The 14833-nt window shown below is 49.7% G+C and overlaps 1 protein-coding gene across 10 annotated transcripts in view; it reads right to left on the bottom strand.

The window, feature by feature from the left end:
- The window catches only part of NPRL3 (NPR3 like, GATOR1 complex subunit), a 38034-nt gene that overhangs the window by 21518 nt on the left and 1683 nt on the right, over positions 1-14833 (bottom strand). For 5 of the 10 annotated variants that reach the window (XM_070485361.1, XM_014848827.3, XM_044747075.2 and 2 more), the window contains exons 2-5: positions 13438-13507; positions 8763-8801; positions 5178-5307; positions 3565-3639 (exon numbers count right to left, since the gene is read on the bottom strand). In XM_070485361.1, coding sequence (XP_070341462.1) covers positions 3565-3639; positions 5178-5307; positions 8763-8801; positions 13438-13507 — 314 coding nt within the window. The remainder of the gene's footprint in view (positions 1-3564; positions 3640-5177; positions 5308-8762; positions 8802-13437; positions 13508-14833) is intronic. The other 5 variants (XM_014848828.3, XM_070485362.1, XM_044747072.2 and 2 more) reach the window with 1 other exon arrangement.

Genomic DNA, 14833 nt, shown 5'->3' with positions numbered 1-14833 from the left:
TCAGCATTACAGCCTACGCTATCTGAAGCAGCACACCATCTTGCTTCCTCCTGCTCTACTTGGCAGTAACCCGTCTACGCTGCGCCTCGCTCGGGCCTCATCCCCATTTCTCATCCTTCATGACCACGAGACCTGCTGATGTGTAATAACCACCACCCTGGCCAGCCATTCTCCAACAAATGGACACCAGGATTAATTCCAGCCTAATTAGTACAGGCATAGCTGCTTTATCATGCTTCACTTTATTGTGCTTTGCAGATACTGGCGTTTCTTACAAGACCCTCCACGAGCAAATATGGCTCACTGAAGGCTCAGCGATGGTTCGCATTTTTTAGCAACAGAGCATTTTTTAATTAAGGTGTGAACGTTGATTTTTTAGACATAATGCTACGGCACACTTAACAGACTGCAGTGTAGTGTAAACACAGCTTTCATATGCACTGGGAACCAAAAAACTCGTGACTCGCTCTATTGCAATGTTCGCTTTACTGTGGTGATCTGGAACGGAACCAGCACTATCTCCAAGGTGGGCCTGTCTTATAAAAACCTTTATGCAACTTTAAAATGTGCGTGTTTTCTTGACTGCTATGTCCAAGGGTGTCATATCTTCTGCTATCGCACACTGCTCCCCAGAGATGAGGGCCTGCTCCCAACGTCGGGGTGGGGCCATGGGTGCTTCTCACTGCCCATCCCACAGGGGCTACCAGTGCAGGCAGCTGACAGCTCTCGTCATGGCTTTTGTTTGTTACTTAAGTTATTTTGTGGATGTTTGTATTATGCAATTATATGGGCAATACAAGGATACCGTGGAAATGCAAACACACACTAGGAAAGTGCATCAAGTAGAAAGTGAACCCTCCTCTTGGAAACTCGTGCCCCCGGGACAGCCACCACCAACAAATCATTCTGTTTTAACTTAGTAGAGTTCCTTATTTACCAATTAGGTAGGCCAGTTTTAAAAATTAAGCTCTATTCTAAAGGAGCTCTTCTCTAGCATTATTTTGATTTTTGAACCGTTCACAGGGCGACCTGTGGTCTCCACACCGAAAAAGCCTCAGTGGGAAAAAAACACCTTGAGACTTATAATGGCATCTATTTCACAGGCTACCTATCTGCACAGTCTCATTTCTGCCCTGTGAACGTTTCAGAGCACACACTGTTCCTGTCACCAAGATCCAGTCACTTTCTCACTGACACTTCTGCACAAAAGCTGGCATGCACATCACACGGGCCCAGCCAGAAGGAACTACTGGATTCTTTGGTGAACGCTGACAGTGGGATATTTCAGAGGAATGTCATGATTTAATAGTCACTGAATATAAAGTTCCCAGGTATTTCAAAGTCCCTTCATGACAGAAGCCGGTCCCACCCAGGGGTGCCTCTCATGTTTATGTGGGTCCCTTTTACTTTGACAGCTTTATGGAAAATAAATTTCTTGTAACTACTGAAAACACAACTTCAAACAGCACTGGGAACTGCTGTAAAAAATAATTAGGCTTAATTATTAAAAAAAAAGGAAAATAACAAGTGTTGGCGAGGATGCAGAGAAACTGGAACCCAGTACACTGATAGTGGGAATATAAGACAGTGCAGCCACCGTGGAAAACAGCCTGGAAAGCTCCCCCAAAGTTTAAACACAGACTTCCCACGGGACCCGCAATTCCACTCCTAGGTGTACACCCAAAGAAAACAAAAGCATGTTATCTACACAAAAATTTGCACACAAATGTCCTTAACAGCATTGTTCATAAAAGCCCAAAGGTGGAAACAACCCAAATGTCCATCAACAGATGAACAGATAAACAAAATGTGGTCCATCTATACAATGGAATACAATTTGGCCACAAAAAGGAATGAAGTACTCAATAAATGGTGTTGGGAAAACTGGAGAGTCACATGCAAAAAAAATGAAAGTAGACCATTATCTTTCACCATACACAAAAGTCAACTCAAAATGGATCAAAGACTTGAAAGTAAGACCTGGAACCATAAAACTCCCAGAAGGAAATATAGGCAGTACACTCTGTGACATTGGTCTCAGAAGGATCTTTTCGAATACCACATCTACTCAGGCAAGGGAAACAAAAGAAAAAATAAACAAGTGGGATTTCATCGGACTAAAAGCTTCTGCAAGGCAAAGGAAACTAGGATCAAAACAAAAAGACAACCCAACAATGGGGATAAAATATTTGTAAATCATATATACGACAAGGGGTTAAGCTCCAAAATATATAAAGAACTCACACAACTCAACAACAAAAAAACAAACAACCTGATCAAAAAATGGGCAGATGACACGAACAGACATTTTTCCAAAGAAGATATACAGATGGCTAATAGGCACATGAAGAGATGTTCAACATCACAAATCATCAGGCAAATGCAAATCAAAACTCAATGAGATATCACCTTACACCTGTCAGAACGGCTATAATTAACAAGACAAAAAATAAATGTTGGAGAGGATGTGGAGAAAAGGGAACCCTCAAACATTGTTGGTAGGAATGCAAACTGGTGCAGCCACTGTGGAAAACAGTATGGAGATTCCTCAAAAAACTAAAAATAGAAATACCATATGACCCAGCTAACCCACTACTGGGTATCTACCCAAAGAACTTGAAATCAACATTCAAACAGACTTATGCACCCCTGTGTTCACTGCAGCCTTATTCACAATAGCCAAGATGACTGGATAAAGATGTGGTATATATACACATGGAATACTACTCAGCCATAAAAAAGACAAAATCGTCCCATTCACAATGACATGGATGGACCTTGAGGGTATGATGTTAAGCAAAATAAGCCAGACAGAGAAGGACAAACACTGCACGACTTCACTCACATGTGGAGGACAAACTAACACGTGGACAAAGAGAACACTTTAGTGGTCACCAGACAGGAAGTGGGTTGGGGTGTGGACATAAGGGGTAAAGGGGCACATTTATATGGTGACTGACAAATAATAATGTACAACTGGAATTTCACAATGTTATAAACTATTATGACCTCAATAAAATAAAATAAAAAATTTTAAAAAGGAATGGCATTCTGATACCCATTACAACATGGATGAATTTCAAGATCATTATGCTAAGTGAAAGAAGCCAGACACCAAAAAGTCCCATACTGTAGGATCCCATTTATATGAAACATGCAGAACAAATAAATCTGTAGAGACAGAAAGCAGATCAGTGGTTTCCCGGGGCCGGAGAGGGGAGAGAATGGGGAATAACTGGTCTCCTTTTGGGGCAATAAAAACCTTCTGGAACTGGACAGTGATGATGGTTACACAACATTGTTACTAGATGCCACCAAACTGTACCTTTAAAATGGTTAAAATGGAAAATTTTGTTATGTGTATTTTATTAAAAAAAAAAAAACAAGAGGGAAACAGTGCAGATGGACCCTCCCAACACCCAGGAGGGGCCGGTGCGTGACCCCCAAGTCTGGGCTCTGAGCTAACAACACCATCAAGGGAAATGAGCTGCTGCCACTCCCTGAGCCTCCCTGGGGCCTCCCCCTGATCACCCACGCTCTCCAGCCATTTCTACAAACACTCACCCTCAGCGCAAACACCACATTAAAAAGAATCATGGTGGGAGTTTCCCTCTTGGGGGATGGATCTGTTTTGGAGACCTGCAAAAGAGGCAAAATTCCAATGAATGAGAGCCACCACTTCCCAGCAAAAGCTGTCTGGAGCTACTCTACTTCAGGCGCAGGACAAGTTCCAGAATATGGCAGGACCAGAGAAAAACAGAGCCCGAGGGTCTTTGGGAAGCGACCAGTGCCTCCGTCTGGGTGAGTGCTGGCTGCACGGACAGATGCAGCCCCAGCGGAGACAAGGCAGGAAGGTCAGTGCTCGGGCCCAAAGCAACAAGGCTGTCCTAGTTAACAGATGTCAGTGAGGTGCCCGGAGGAGACAAGAGGGAAAGGGGCTCAAGTGGATGGAATGTTCTCTGCCCAGACTCTCCCTCCCCTACGGCAGTCTCCAGTGTCCATTTGAGTCCTCCCGGGCTGTCTCTGCCAGGTATGACAAGTATCCAGGACGATGAAGACACAGGACAGTGCTCAGAGCCAGCAGAGACACGGCTGCAACTCTGGCATCCAGCAGCCCAGGTCACAAACACCAAGCCATCTACAAGGGTTGCCACCAGGGGGCAAAGGACTCCAGGGCCACAGCTCTCCCTGGGCCATCCCAACCTGTTGTCACCATCCAGTTTTGCAGGGTGTGACTGCCAGCAGGCTGCCAAATCTCCCCTCTGTCACCCTTAGGCCATCAGTGGGGACGGAGCCCCGCCTGCAGGGGCCTCAGTGAGGAAGGAAGGTGCTGTCCATGGGGCCAGGGGCACCCACCCATGGCCTCATGTCCCCGTACCTTCAACCACCTCGGAAGCTCCTTCCATGGGCTTAGTCATGGAGAGACTTGAGGATCACACCGCAGACCCCCAGGCAATTTCTAGATCATTTCAGTGGGGCTAAAGCTTATACTGTCACATCAAAACCCTGCAGAATCTTAGTGATGCTGTTGCTGATTCTGCCTGTGTGCAAAGAACTGACTGGCAGGTTCTGGTGTGCAAATACCCTTGGGAAACAGTACATTTGATCTTGTTAAAACTCCTCAGTACTGTAGCATTTCATTCATCAGAGAATGTATATAGAGGATTTAGCACAACAGTAAGAGCTAAATTAATAATACTATTGGCTATGATATCATTTAATACAAAGAAATGCTTACACCACTTTATATAAAGTTCAAAGGTCTCACAAATGCTGTTGAACTCATTTTCTTGGCCTCCCTAGAAACAGACATCCTACAGAAAAAGGGAAGGCCAGAGTCAGTAGACCTAGAATAAGGGCAGGGACCAAACACCTGCAGCAAGGACGCCTGTCTGTGTCCCCACCGGACCCTCAGGGCCTATGAGGATGTACGGCTGATAGCAAGCACCTGCTCAGGTCTGCTGCATGACGGCTGCCGCCCCCAGAGCCAGCATCAGCCACAGTTCCCTGAGGGCCCCAAGCCAGGATGGGCCAGGCCTGCCCAGAGAGGACCCCGCCTGCCGAGGGAGGGCCATACCTGCCAAGGGAGGACCCTGTTTTCCCAGAGAGGACCCCACCTGCCCAGGGAGAACCCCGTCCGCCCAGCAAGCAGCCCACCTGCCCAGGGATGGCCATACCTGCCCCAGAGCATGCTGTAGCAGTGTCGGGTGCCCAACAAACCGCACATTATCGATCTTCAGTTCAAATTTTTGGCCACACATTTCAGACTTGGTTGCCAAAATTGTTGCCAGAATGACATCTGAAAACCTTAAAATTAAGAAAAGGCAGAGTGGAAAGAAGTTAATGGAGTGTCACGGCACCATGCCTGCTGCCCTCAGGGGAAGGGTCTCAGGAAGCGGCAGCTTCGTGCATGGAAGCTCCAACCCCCTGCTGACCCGGAAGCTTCTATCAGTCTCCCTTCTGAAGCAATCCCCAGGACCAGGGACGTAAAATCACCAGAATTACAAGGGAAGGCATGAGAAGCACAGACTGAAGGCACATGCTGTCATTTCTTGGCATGCTCTATGAAATTCAAGAGAGAAACAAGCTGCAGTTTGCTTTTAAAGGAAGGAACAACAGCTGGAACTGGCACTGCCCTGAGGAGCTGCTCGTTAAGGCTCCCCGTCTGGCCCAGGGTTGTGGGCTACACCCTCAGCCCCCAGGACCCCCCGCCCCTCAGTGCTGTGGAAGGGGCAAAGGGGCGGCACTGACTGCAGCAAGCTCGTGACCCTCCTCACCGCACAGCTGCCGGCCCTGCCCTCATCCCCAACACTTAAACCTTCCAGTTTTCAGTAGGAAGAAACTTTTAAGATGTGCAAGATGTGCAGGCCCACTGATGTGACACAAACAGAGGGACGCACAGGACCAGGCGCTGTGGAGAAGCAGGAGTGGCTGTGGCGTAGGTGCCAGCAGGTTTGGACACGACGTCTGCAAGCTGCTGGGCCCATCCCTGCCTAAGGTGTATCTGTGCACTTATGTGTCCTCACTGGCCACCCTGTGCCTGGGGTGACCCAGATGAGGGAGAGACGCCACAGGGAGGAGACAGCTGGGGGTGCAGGGCAGACTCATCTCAGAGCCCAGGCTCGGGGAGGGGGAGATGGGAGGCGGCTCTAGAAACACTGATGCACCACGACTGATCTGGAGCCAGGAGAGAGACAAGTCCTGAGTCCTGTGCTCGTTCCTCCACCTGGAAAAGCATTTCTAACATCCAGGTCGAGAGGGCACACTGTGTTGGGCCATGCTCTGCCCCCGGGCAGGGAGACCCCTGTAGTCCCAAGGAGGCCATCGAGGACACACACTCCAGTGGGCGTCCTGGGCCTTGCCTGAGGAGCGACAGGGAATCTGGCAGCGTATGAGACGCTTCTCTCCTGGAGAACCTCCCAGTTGGGGGAGGGGAGACTAACACGTAACTCCATTTTCTGACGAAAAATGAAGGTCTGCTTCAAACCGCTGCTTCAGCTCCATTCTGAAATAGCAAATGATTCTGGGATACAGGACCTAGGAAAGGGCCCATCTGCTCTGGCTCCTTACACGTGGCAGTGCTCACAGCCTAATGTAAGAGGAGTGACTGGGAGCTGGCCTGCGGCCAGAGCCTTGCTGGTCGGCCAGCACACGGACAAAATGCAGGAGCAGCAGCTGTGGCCCTTCCAAGCCTCTCCCCGGTGGCGAGCAGGCAGGGAGCCCAGCACTGCTGAGGCCAGGTGTGGTGGGGAGGTATCACGCTGGTTTCCAGCCTCCCTCCAAGACTGACGGGGTCCTCTAGGCGTCCCTGTGGTCCCCAAACAAACCAGATAGAGAGGGTTGGGGCAGAAGGGGCTGCCTCGCCTCTTGCACAGTTAGGACTTAAGTCAGACCTTCCAACACCAACACTGTCGGACACATTCTGGGAAACGCGGGACCCACAGCCCAAGCCCCTGCTGTCCACTGTGGGTCTCTCCTCCCCTGGAATACTGCTCTCTGCAGTGATTAAACCAGAGACGGAAGCTTCCAGTGTCTTAGACCAGAGGCTTTCTATGCTTTCTTCAAAAACTCTGAATGGCTCCCTCTGCCCTGTAACTCCTGCATGAGGGACACGGTGATGGTGAGGGAGGGCCCAGGTGATAAAACCCTAACAAGCACTTCTGCCCTAGCAACTGAGCCACTGCCAACATTTCACGTCTTATCTGAACAAACAGTGCCCCTTCAGTCTGCCACCCAGTGACTCAGGGACACAGAGATAACGGACAGAAAAGCAACCTCCCACCACTCCAGAGAGTTCACTTCTTCCTGTGATATCCAAAAATCTCCACTAAAAACCTCTGCTCTGTCATGAAGAACTGCAGCCGGGCCTCAGCCCTGGCCCTCAGCCACGGTCCAGGAACCTAAGTTTGGCTGGGGGACGGGTCCTGAGATTCAGAGGCAAGCAGTGGTGGCCCAGTTCACAGCTATAAACATCCAAGTCCAAAGGCACCCTTCCTGGGGCCAAATAAAAAGCATTTTCCCCCTCTGAGCCCAGAGGCCAGGGTCTGCGGAGGGAGCCAGCTGGAAGCCACGTGCTGCTGAGTAAAGAACCACACTACTCTAAGTGGCCATTCAGGGCGGCCCCTCCAGGGCAGCCAGCAGGGTGGGACTGTGCCACTCTGCCTGCCTGAGTCTGGCCCACACAGAAACCCACTGACCACAGCTTAATATTACACACTGATGATGAAAAAAGCACTTGAGTGGCTTTACACTTCTCGAGTGTGTCTGCTGACATGACGCACAAAGACAGAGCTGCATCATGAGACCTGGGGTTGGGGGATGTAACTGTTATAAATAGCGAATTGAGACAAGAACAAGCGACGATATTTGTTGCTTCAAAATTTACAAAAATCCTTTTCCCTTCTTTTGATGGTGAAAGGTCTGGTAAACACTTTGCAATACAATGAAATAGCTGTTAGAAAAACTTAACATTCCTGGAATAACTTAGAAATTTTAAAAAACACACATTTAGAAAGATGAACCAGCACAGCTGGAAAACGGGCCAAGACTGTCCATTTCTGCTGAGACATTAAGGAGCAGGGCTTGTTCTCCAGCTTGGCCACAAAAAGGGGGCAGAGGGACAGTACGGATGGGAGCTCAACTTTGCCCCCTCCTCTTTTGGGGGACTCACAGATGCTCTGTGCACGTCCAACTCCCAGAGGGATGCCCTGTCAGCGGAACAGGAGAGTCCCACCTTATCCATGTTCCCCAGAGAGAAGCGCCATATAAACTCCACGGGGACATTGTTGCCCCTAACGGGTACACACAATAGCATCTAAGCCCAAGCATCACACTTTAACATCTGGCCCTTGGGAGAGGCCCCTCCGATAAATGAAGGCAAGGAGTGACCAATCAAAGGCCTCTCTGGGGGGCAACAGGCTAGGGAGACAAGAAACTTTGCTCTTGCTCACCTACCTCCCCCCACTGGTGCCTGCCTGGAGGAGGAGGAGGAGGAGGTTTGAGCGCAGAAGTCTCCCTGGTGCCAGCCAACCTTGCCCTGGCCTCTCAGGTAACACGAAATAGCTAATCAACTCCAGGTGGAGAAAGGACAGGTGTCGTGGGAAGCCGGGGCACTGCAGGGATCGGGCAGTGAGGGTCGAGCCAGAGCCTGTGCGCCTCGTTAGTCAATTTTCAACATTGTGGGAAGTCAGGAGTTAAGCACAATTACAAGAGAAGGCAGCAGGAATCAAGACAGAAAGACGGTGGAGAAGTCTCGGTCTTACCCTGCAACCAATTGCTCATCGGTTGGAGGACATGGCTCGCTGAAATGGGAACAGGACCATCAAGACCAAACAAAAACACAGTGATTTTAAAAAGCATGAAAAGTTACAAGGTCATCTTGTTAAACAGTATTCAAGTCTGGCACAAGTACCACCATCAACTTACCGGACAAGAAAGGGGACACAGAGATTCCCCAAGTTGAAGACTTACCACATGGTTTTCTCACTAAAGCTCAAATGCTCACATGGAAACACAGGCTGGGCAAGAACGAGTCAGTTTTCAGAAGCAAGAGCGAGGCTGGCAGACCTGGGTCAGAGCCCAGCACCACACACATCACTGGACAGATGCCTGTGCACAAGGACTCAACCTTCCTGATGAAACCACCTCAACAAGATCGAGTGAGAGCCCCACAGGGAAAGCCTTATGAAAAGCGCAGAATGCCCCTGAGCACACTCGTGAGACGCTGTGACTGCCTGCAGAGCTGACCTCCTTGAGCCTCTGCCCAGACCAGGACTGCGGCCCCTCAGCAGGAGGCAGTTGTGGCAGGACCTGGACACACGTGTCTTGGAAAATGCCTGAGACCTCTGCACTACCGACTTGAGTGCTTCTAGAGAGTTTATTTAAAAAGAGTTGGAGTTCCTTGCAGATTCTGTGTTCTAGGACATGCTGCCTTCCAGGTACCCCGGGCACAGAAGGGAGGCCTGCACCCTGGAGTAGAGACAGCAGCGAGGGATGAGAGCTGCCAGGACGCTGTGCCACACCCACTGGCTGCCCCTTGGGCCTGCTACTCCCAGAGGTCTTATCGAGAAACACACACTGCCAAAGACTCACGCAAGAAAAACACACATCATTGTGTGTTTTCTCAGCAGCTCCCAGACCTTGGCTCAACAGTTGGGATAGTACTAAAGGGGTAAGACGTTTCATGGACTTTCCCAAGGTTGCCCAGAAAGTCAGAATCCACAGAAGCTCGAGCACAACTCCTACAACTTTATCCCCAACAACCAGACAAGACCCAACGAAATCCCTTGACTTTCAAAAGGGAAGGAGCACATGGGGCTTCCGAACGCCGGCGGCATGCCATTTCCGTCCTGTCGTGTGGTGGTGACACCTCAAACCCCACAGGCCTGTTTCATGGACTTGCGTCTGCCCCTCTGAGGGAGGCAGAGCCATCAGCAAGTACTCTCAGCGAGACACAGACGTTCCTGTGACATCCAGACCAGGGAGGCAGAGGTGGAGATGCCTTGCCTCCCTTAGGCATCTTCCAGAAGACAGGGAAACTGAGGCTCACAGTCTAAGGAACACGCCCAAGATCATGCATGATAGGACACCAAGTGAGGTTCAGACCTGGAGCCCTGAACCTGCAATGTCCCAGCTGCCCTGCAGGGATGCACCAGTGTGGCCTCGGTGGCTGGGCCAGGAACGGGGCAGAAGGTGCCCGAGCTTGGGGACAACACTGCTTGTCCATGTTCTTCTGTATCGACCTCAGCTCCAGGAAGGAGGGGCATCCTCCTAACACATCTCAACACACACGCTAGTAGAGGCGAAGCCACCAAGAGAGGCCCTGGCGGAGCCCCACGCACACCTGGCGTGGAGGGCCTGGGAGCCATGTGCCAGCGAGCACTGGGGCTCACCCTTGGGGGCCCCCGTCCGGCCCAGGGCGTGACTGTGCCCCAACGCTGGACCCACTGCTTCGAGAAAGGCACACGAGCCTGAGGAGGGCAGCACTGCCACCTGACCCCACTGCCCCACAATGCCAAGGGGGAGTCAAAGGGCAGAGATGGAAACCTGTTATAGGTCTGGGGAGGGCTTCTGGATAATGTCTAAAGTAAAATGACTTCAGAACAGTTTGAAATGAAGTCAAGTCTTCTCCAAGCCACAGCATCTCCTTCTCTGAGACAGTGGCCAGAACACTGCCTGAAACCTGGAGGGGGGCCAGAGACCGCCACCCACGTCAGAAGGGATCACCCCCCGACAGCCTTTCCGGCCGATGCCAGGCTCTCTCTCAGAGCTCTCCAGATGGCTTTCACCCCCGCCAGTGTGGGGGATGCAGGATGCAATCAAGCAGGAGGCCCTGTGCCCCTAACCCAACGGACAGGAACGCTACAACTTTCTAAACTTGAATCTCAAGCCTTACAGACAACAGACAATATCCATTCTCTTTTCTACCCACTCAATTCTAGAAAAGGGTTAAAAAAAGAAGTGAACACACCCAGAAGGACCTACAACGAGAATATATAACCGTACACTGGCGTCTTTGGGGAGAAGAAGAAGAAGAAGAAAAAACTGGCAACAGATGTTAGCTCAGGTGCCAATCTTAGAAAAAAAATAATAAAGTTACTTAAAAAAAATTGAGGGGCTGGCCCGGTGGCACAGTGGTTAAGTTCACACCTTCTGCTTTGGTGGCTCGAGGTTTGCCAGTTTGGATTCCGGGTGTGGACCTACACACCACTTGTCAAGCCAGGCTGTGGCAGGCGTCCCACATATAAAGTAGAGGAAGATGGGCACAGATGTTAGCTCAGGGCCAGTCTTCCTCAGCAAAAAGAGGAGGATTGGTGGCAGATGTTAGCTCAGGGCTAAACCCTCCCCCCCCACCAAAAAGAACCAAACAAACAACAACAAAAAAAGTGACAGTTAATTCTTATACCTTGAAACACATCATCTTGATGATTCACCTTATAAAAGCAGCCCACTCTCTAAGCCAGTGCTACCCAACAGAACTTCACACAGTGACGAAAATATTCTAAATCTGTGTCACTCAATACAGTAGCCACTAGTCACACGTGGCCACTGAGCATCTGAAACGTGGCTAGTGCAAGTGAGGAACTGAAGTTTTAATTTTATTTAGTTTCAGTTCATCGCAACTAAAACGGCACAGTGGCCAGTGACTCTAACACTAGGCAGCACAGCTGCGCCCCAGCCTCTCTACGGCAGGCCATCACCACACTCAGAAGTTACCCATATTGCTTTCAATCTGGCAAACTGACAAGCAGGACATTCCGTTAGTTCCAGAAGAAAAGCACCTTTGAGAACAACACTCACGGAAAATACAGAGAATGGGTCTCACGCACCTTCACCGCACTGCTGCAGGAAGATGTCTGAGCCACGACAGGGCTCCCCCAGGGGCCAGGGGCAGAGCGGCGCCCTCAGCAGGCCTAGGTGACAAAATAAAGCTGGGCCCCTAAGGGTATTTTCCTGCATCTCTGAAAACGTGAGGGGTGGGGAGTGGGACCATCAGATGCTATAATGTGCTAAAATTACCAAATGAAGTAATTCTTCAGTTTAATGAAATAGAGTCTAAAGAGAACCAGCTCTTCCTAGGGAACAAGCATGTCTATGATCCCGATAGACTCACAACATCTTACTCTCTCCTCATGGTTTCCCTCTTCATTACACTAAATATTGAATTAATTTCCTAGAAAACATCCTCGAAGTCTTTTATTATAATCCTCTCAAAATTAGCTGCGGGAATTAGGTGCCGCCAGCACTCCTAGGAAATCCCTCTGTGAAGATCATTCCAAGAGCTCTTTCTGGATCTTCAGCAGCCTGAGCCTCATGTCCGTGGAGCTTGGAGGTAGAATGGCAGGCAGGTGGCCAGCCAGCACAGCTCTAAACCAATCAGGGGCACAGGTGGAGAACAAAATGCACGCACCCAGCAGCGTGCAGGGGCAAAAAGCTTTCTATGTGCCTACAACAAACAGGAGTTTGTTCCAAGTTGCCCACTTTCAAGGACAAGACAATCACAGGCCTCTACATCAAGCAGAATGACCCATGGCATGTCCGACAGCCCCCCACAACCTGGCCCCTCCTCCAGAGCTTGCTCCCCATGGAGACAGTCACTGGGCATGCCAGGGGCCCCGACACCCTCACATAAAAAGATAAAAACCATACTCTTGGGGCCATGCAAGACTATGGCTGGTGTAGTGCCGTCAGAGAAGCGAGGGCAACTGTCCTAACGCCCTGCATGGCAAAGACCCAGTGCAGGGACCTCAGCTACCTTCCCAAAGGACAGGGGATGCTGAGTCCTTCACCTCATGCAGGCCCCAGCAGTGTTTAGAGGACCCCAGGAAAGGCAATTTACAATCTTTCCTCTGGCCTGTGCTACCATTTACTTAGCTTTAAAATGAATGTAAGAAGGCAGAAGTGGTGATTTCTGATGTCTGCCACCCTGACAGCAGTTCCCAAAGTGAGAAAGGGGAGCGTACAGAGGAAGGAACAGGACCTGCCCATCATCCGTGCCCTGAAAGAGCAAGGGTCCAATCAGCCCTGGCTGTCAGCCCAGATCACCACCCCGACAGGCTGTGCTGCACCCGAGCACTGCTATCTGGCCTCTGGGACGCGCTCGGGGAATACGGTATGAGGACAGCACCAGAGTCTGCTTCCCTCCACGCCCCTCTCACAGGACACAAACGTCCTACAGGGACGTGGCCCCATCTGTTCTTCGACCTGCTGTACCAGCCACACAGCCCGCAGCTGGAACATGTGACCCAACTACACAGCAGGCCAGACACTGGCAGCACAATCCTGAGTTTGTGTGACCTGAACCCCCTACCAAATGGTAAAAACGGACACCGGGTTTCTCAGGGAGAAAAGCTCTGAGGAGAAAACCACAACAGGAGGAGGGGCTCCACCCCGGCCGGGCAGAACCAGCCCATCGTGGAGTGACTGCAGAGCCCTTACCTGGAGTCACCATCCTGGTCATCGGCATGGTCTCCGGTGTTGTTGACAGCATATCTGCTACGAGGCTTATCTGAGGGAGGGCAAAAAAGGGAGAAGGGCTAAGAAAACAGGGTCCACCCGCATACAGGAGGATTGCGGAGCCACAGAAAGTGGTGGTTTCTAAAAGGTGGCACACACACACACAATGGGATATTATTCAGCCATAAAAAGGAATGAAGTTCTGATAAATGCTACGACATGGATGAACTTGAAAACATGATACCAAGTAAAAGAAATGAGATACAAAAGGACAAATATTACACTTATATGAAAGATCCACAATAGGCAAATTCATAGAGACAGTAAGTAGACTAGAAGGTTACCAGAGACGGAACACAGGGAAAAAGGGGAGTTATTGCTTAATAGTTATGAGTTTCCGTTTGGGGTGATGAAAAATTTTAGAAATAGACAGTGGTGATGGTTGCACAATATGGTGAATTAATTATGGTGAATGTAATTAATGCCACTGAATTGTATGCTTAAAAACAGTTAAAATAGCAAATTTTATGTTTTTTACCATAATAAGAAATTTTCCAAAAGAAACTATGCTTTCCAAGAAGTGATAACATGGGAAATGCTTTTGCTACTATGTAAAGTTTTTAAAAAAGGATTACAGATACATACATACACACAGACACACACACACCCTCTCAGTGTATCTTGGCAACTAGGTTGGAAAAAGCACAGGCAAAGGAAAGAATTTTTAAATATCCACACACCAACATCCTTCATATACACAAACAATACCTTACGAGAGTCATAAAGTTTAAAGACCTAAGGATGAACTTAAGAAGTTCTTCATGGGCAAGAAGCCCAGGAAGAAAATGAAATGCTACCAAGGGAGACTAGAACGAACAGGAGACACACTATGTCCTTGAACGGGGAGATTCAACCTGAAGATACCCCTCCTTCCCAGTTACTCAACACGTGGAACATGACCTCCAAAACACCACCCACGGTTTGCAGGGTCTAACACAGGCAGTACCAACGCTTACAGGGAAGAGGAAGCAAGAGCAGCCAGGATAACGCTGAAAAAGAAAGGTAATGACAAGTGACTATTCTACCTGATAGTGCAACGTGGTATAGAGTTAGAATAATTCATCACCCACACAGAAACAGATCAGTGGGAGAGATGAAAAAAGGTCAGAAATAAACTCAAACAAACATGGGACTCTAGCAGAACCAATCAGTGCAGGCAAGGTGACATTCTACAAAACGACATTGGGACGTTGGGACCAGGGTGCCTCAGGGAAGAGCAAATCATGCTGGCTCTTGAACCCACCGCTCTCCAGCTGTGGGGCCCCATGTCTGCACAGCCTCCCTCACCCACCGCGCCTGCTCCGCGGGGCTCCAGGAG

The sequence above is a fragment of the Equus asinus genome, chromosome 14, assembly GCF_041296235.1.
Source record: "Equus asinus isolate D_3611 breed Donkey chromosome 14, EquAss-T2T_v2, whole genome shotgun sequence".
Lineage (NCBI taxonomy): Eukaryota > Metazoa > Chordata > Mammalia > Perissodactyla > Equidae > Equus > Equus asinus.
Note: the sequence above shows the minus strand (reverse complement) of the source record. Positions and strands in the feature narration are given on the sequence as shown.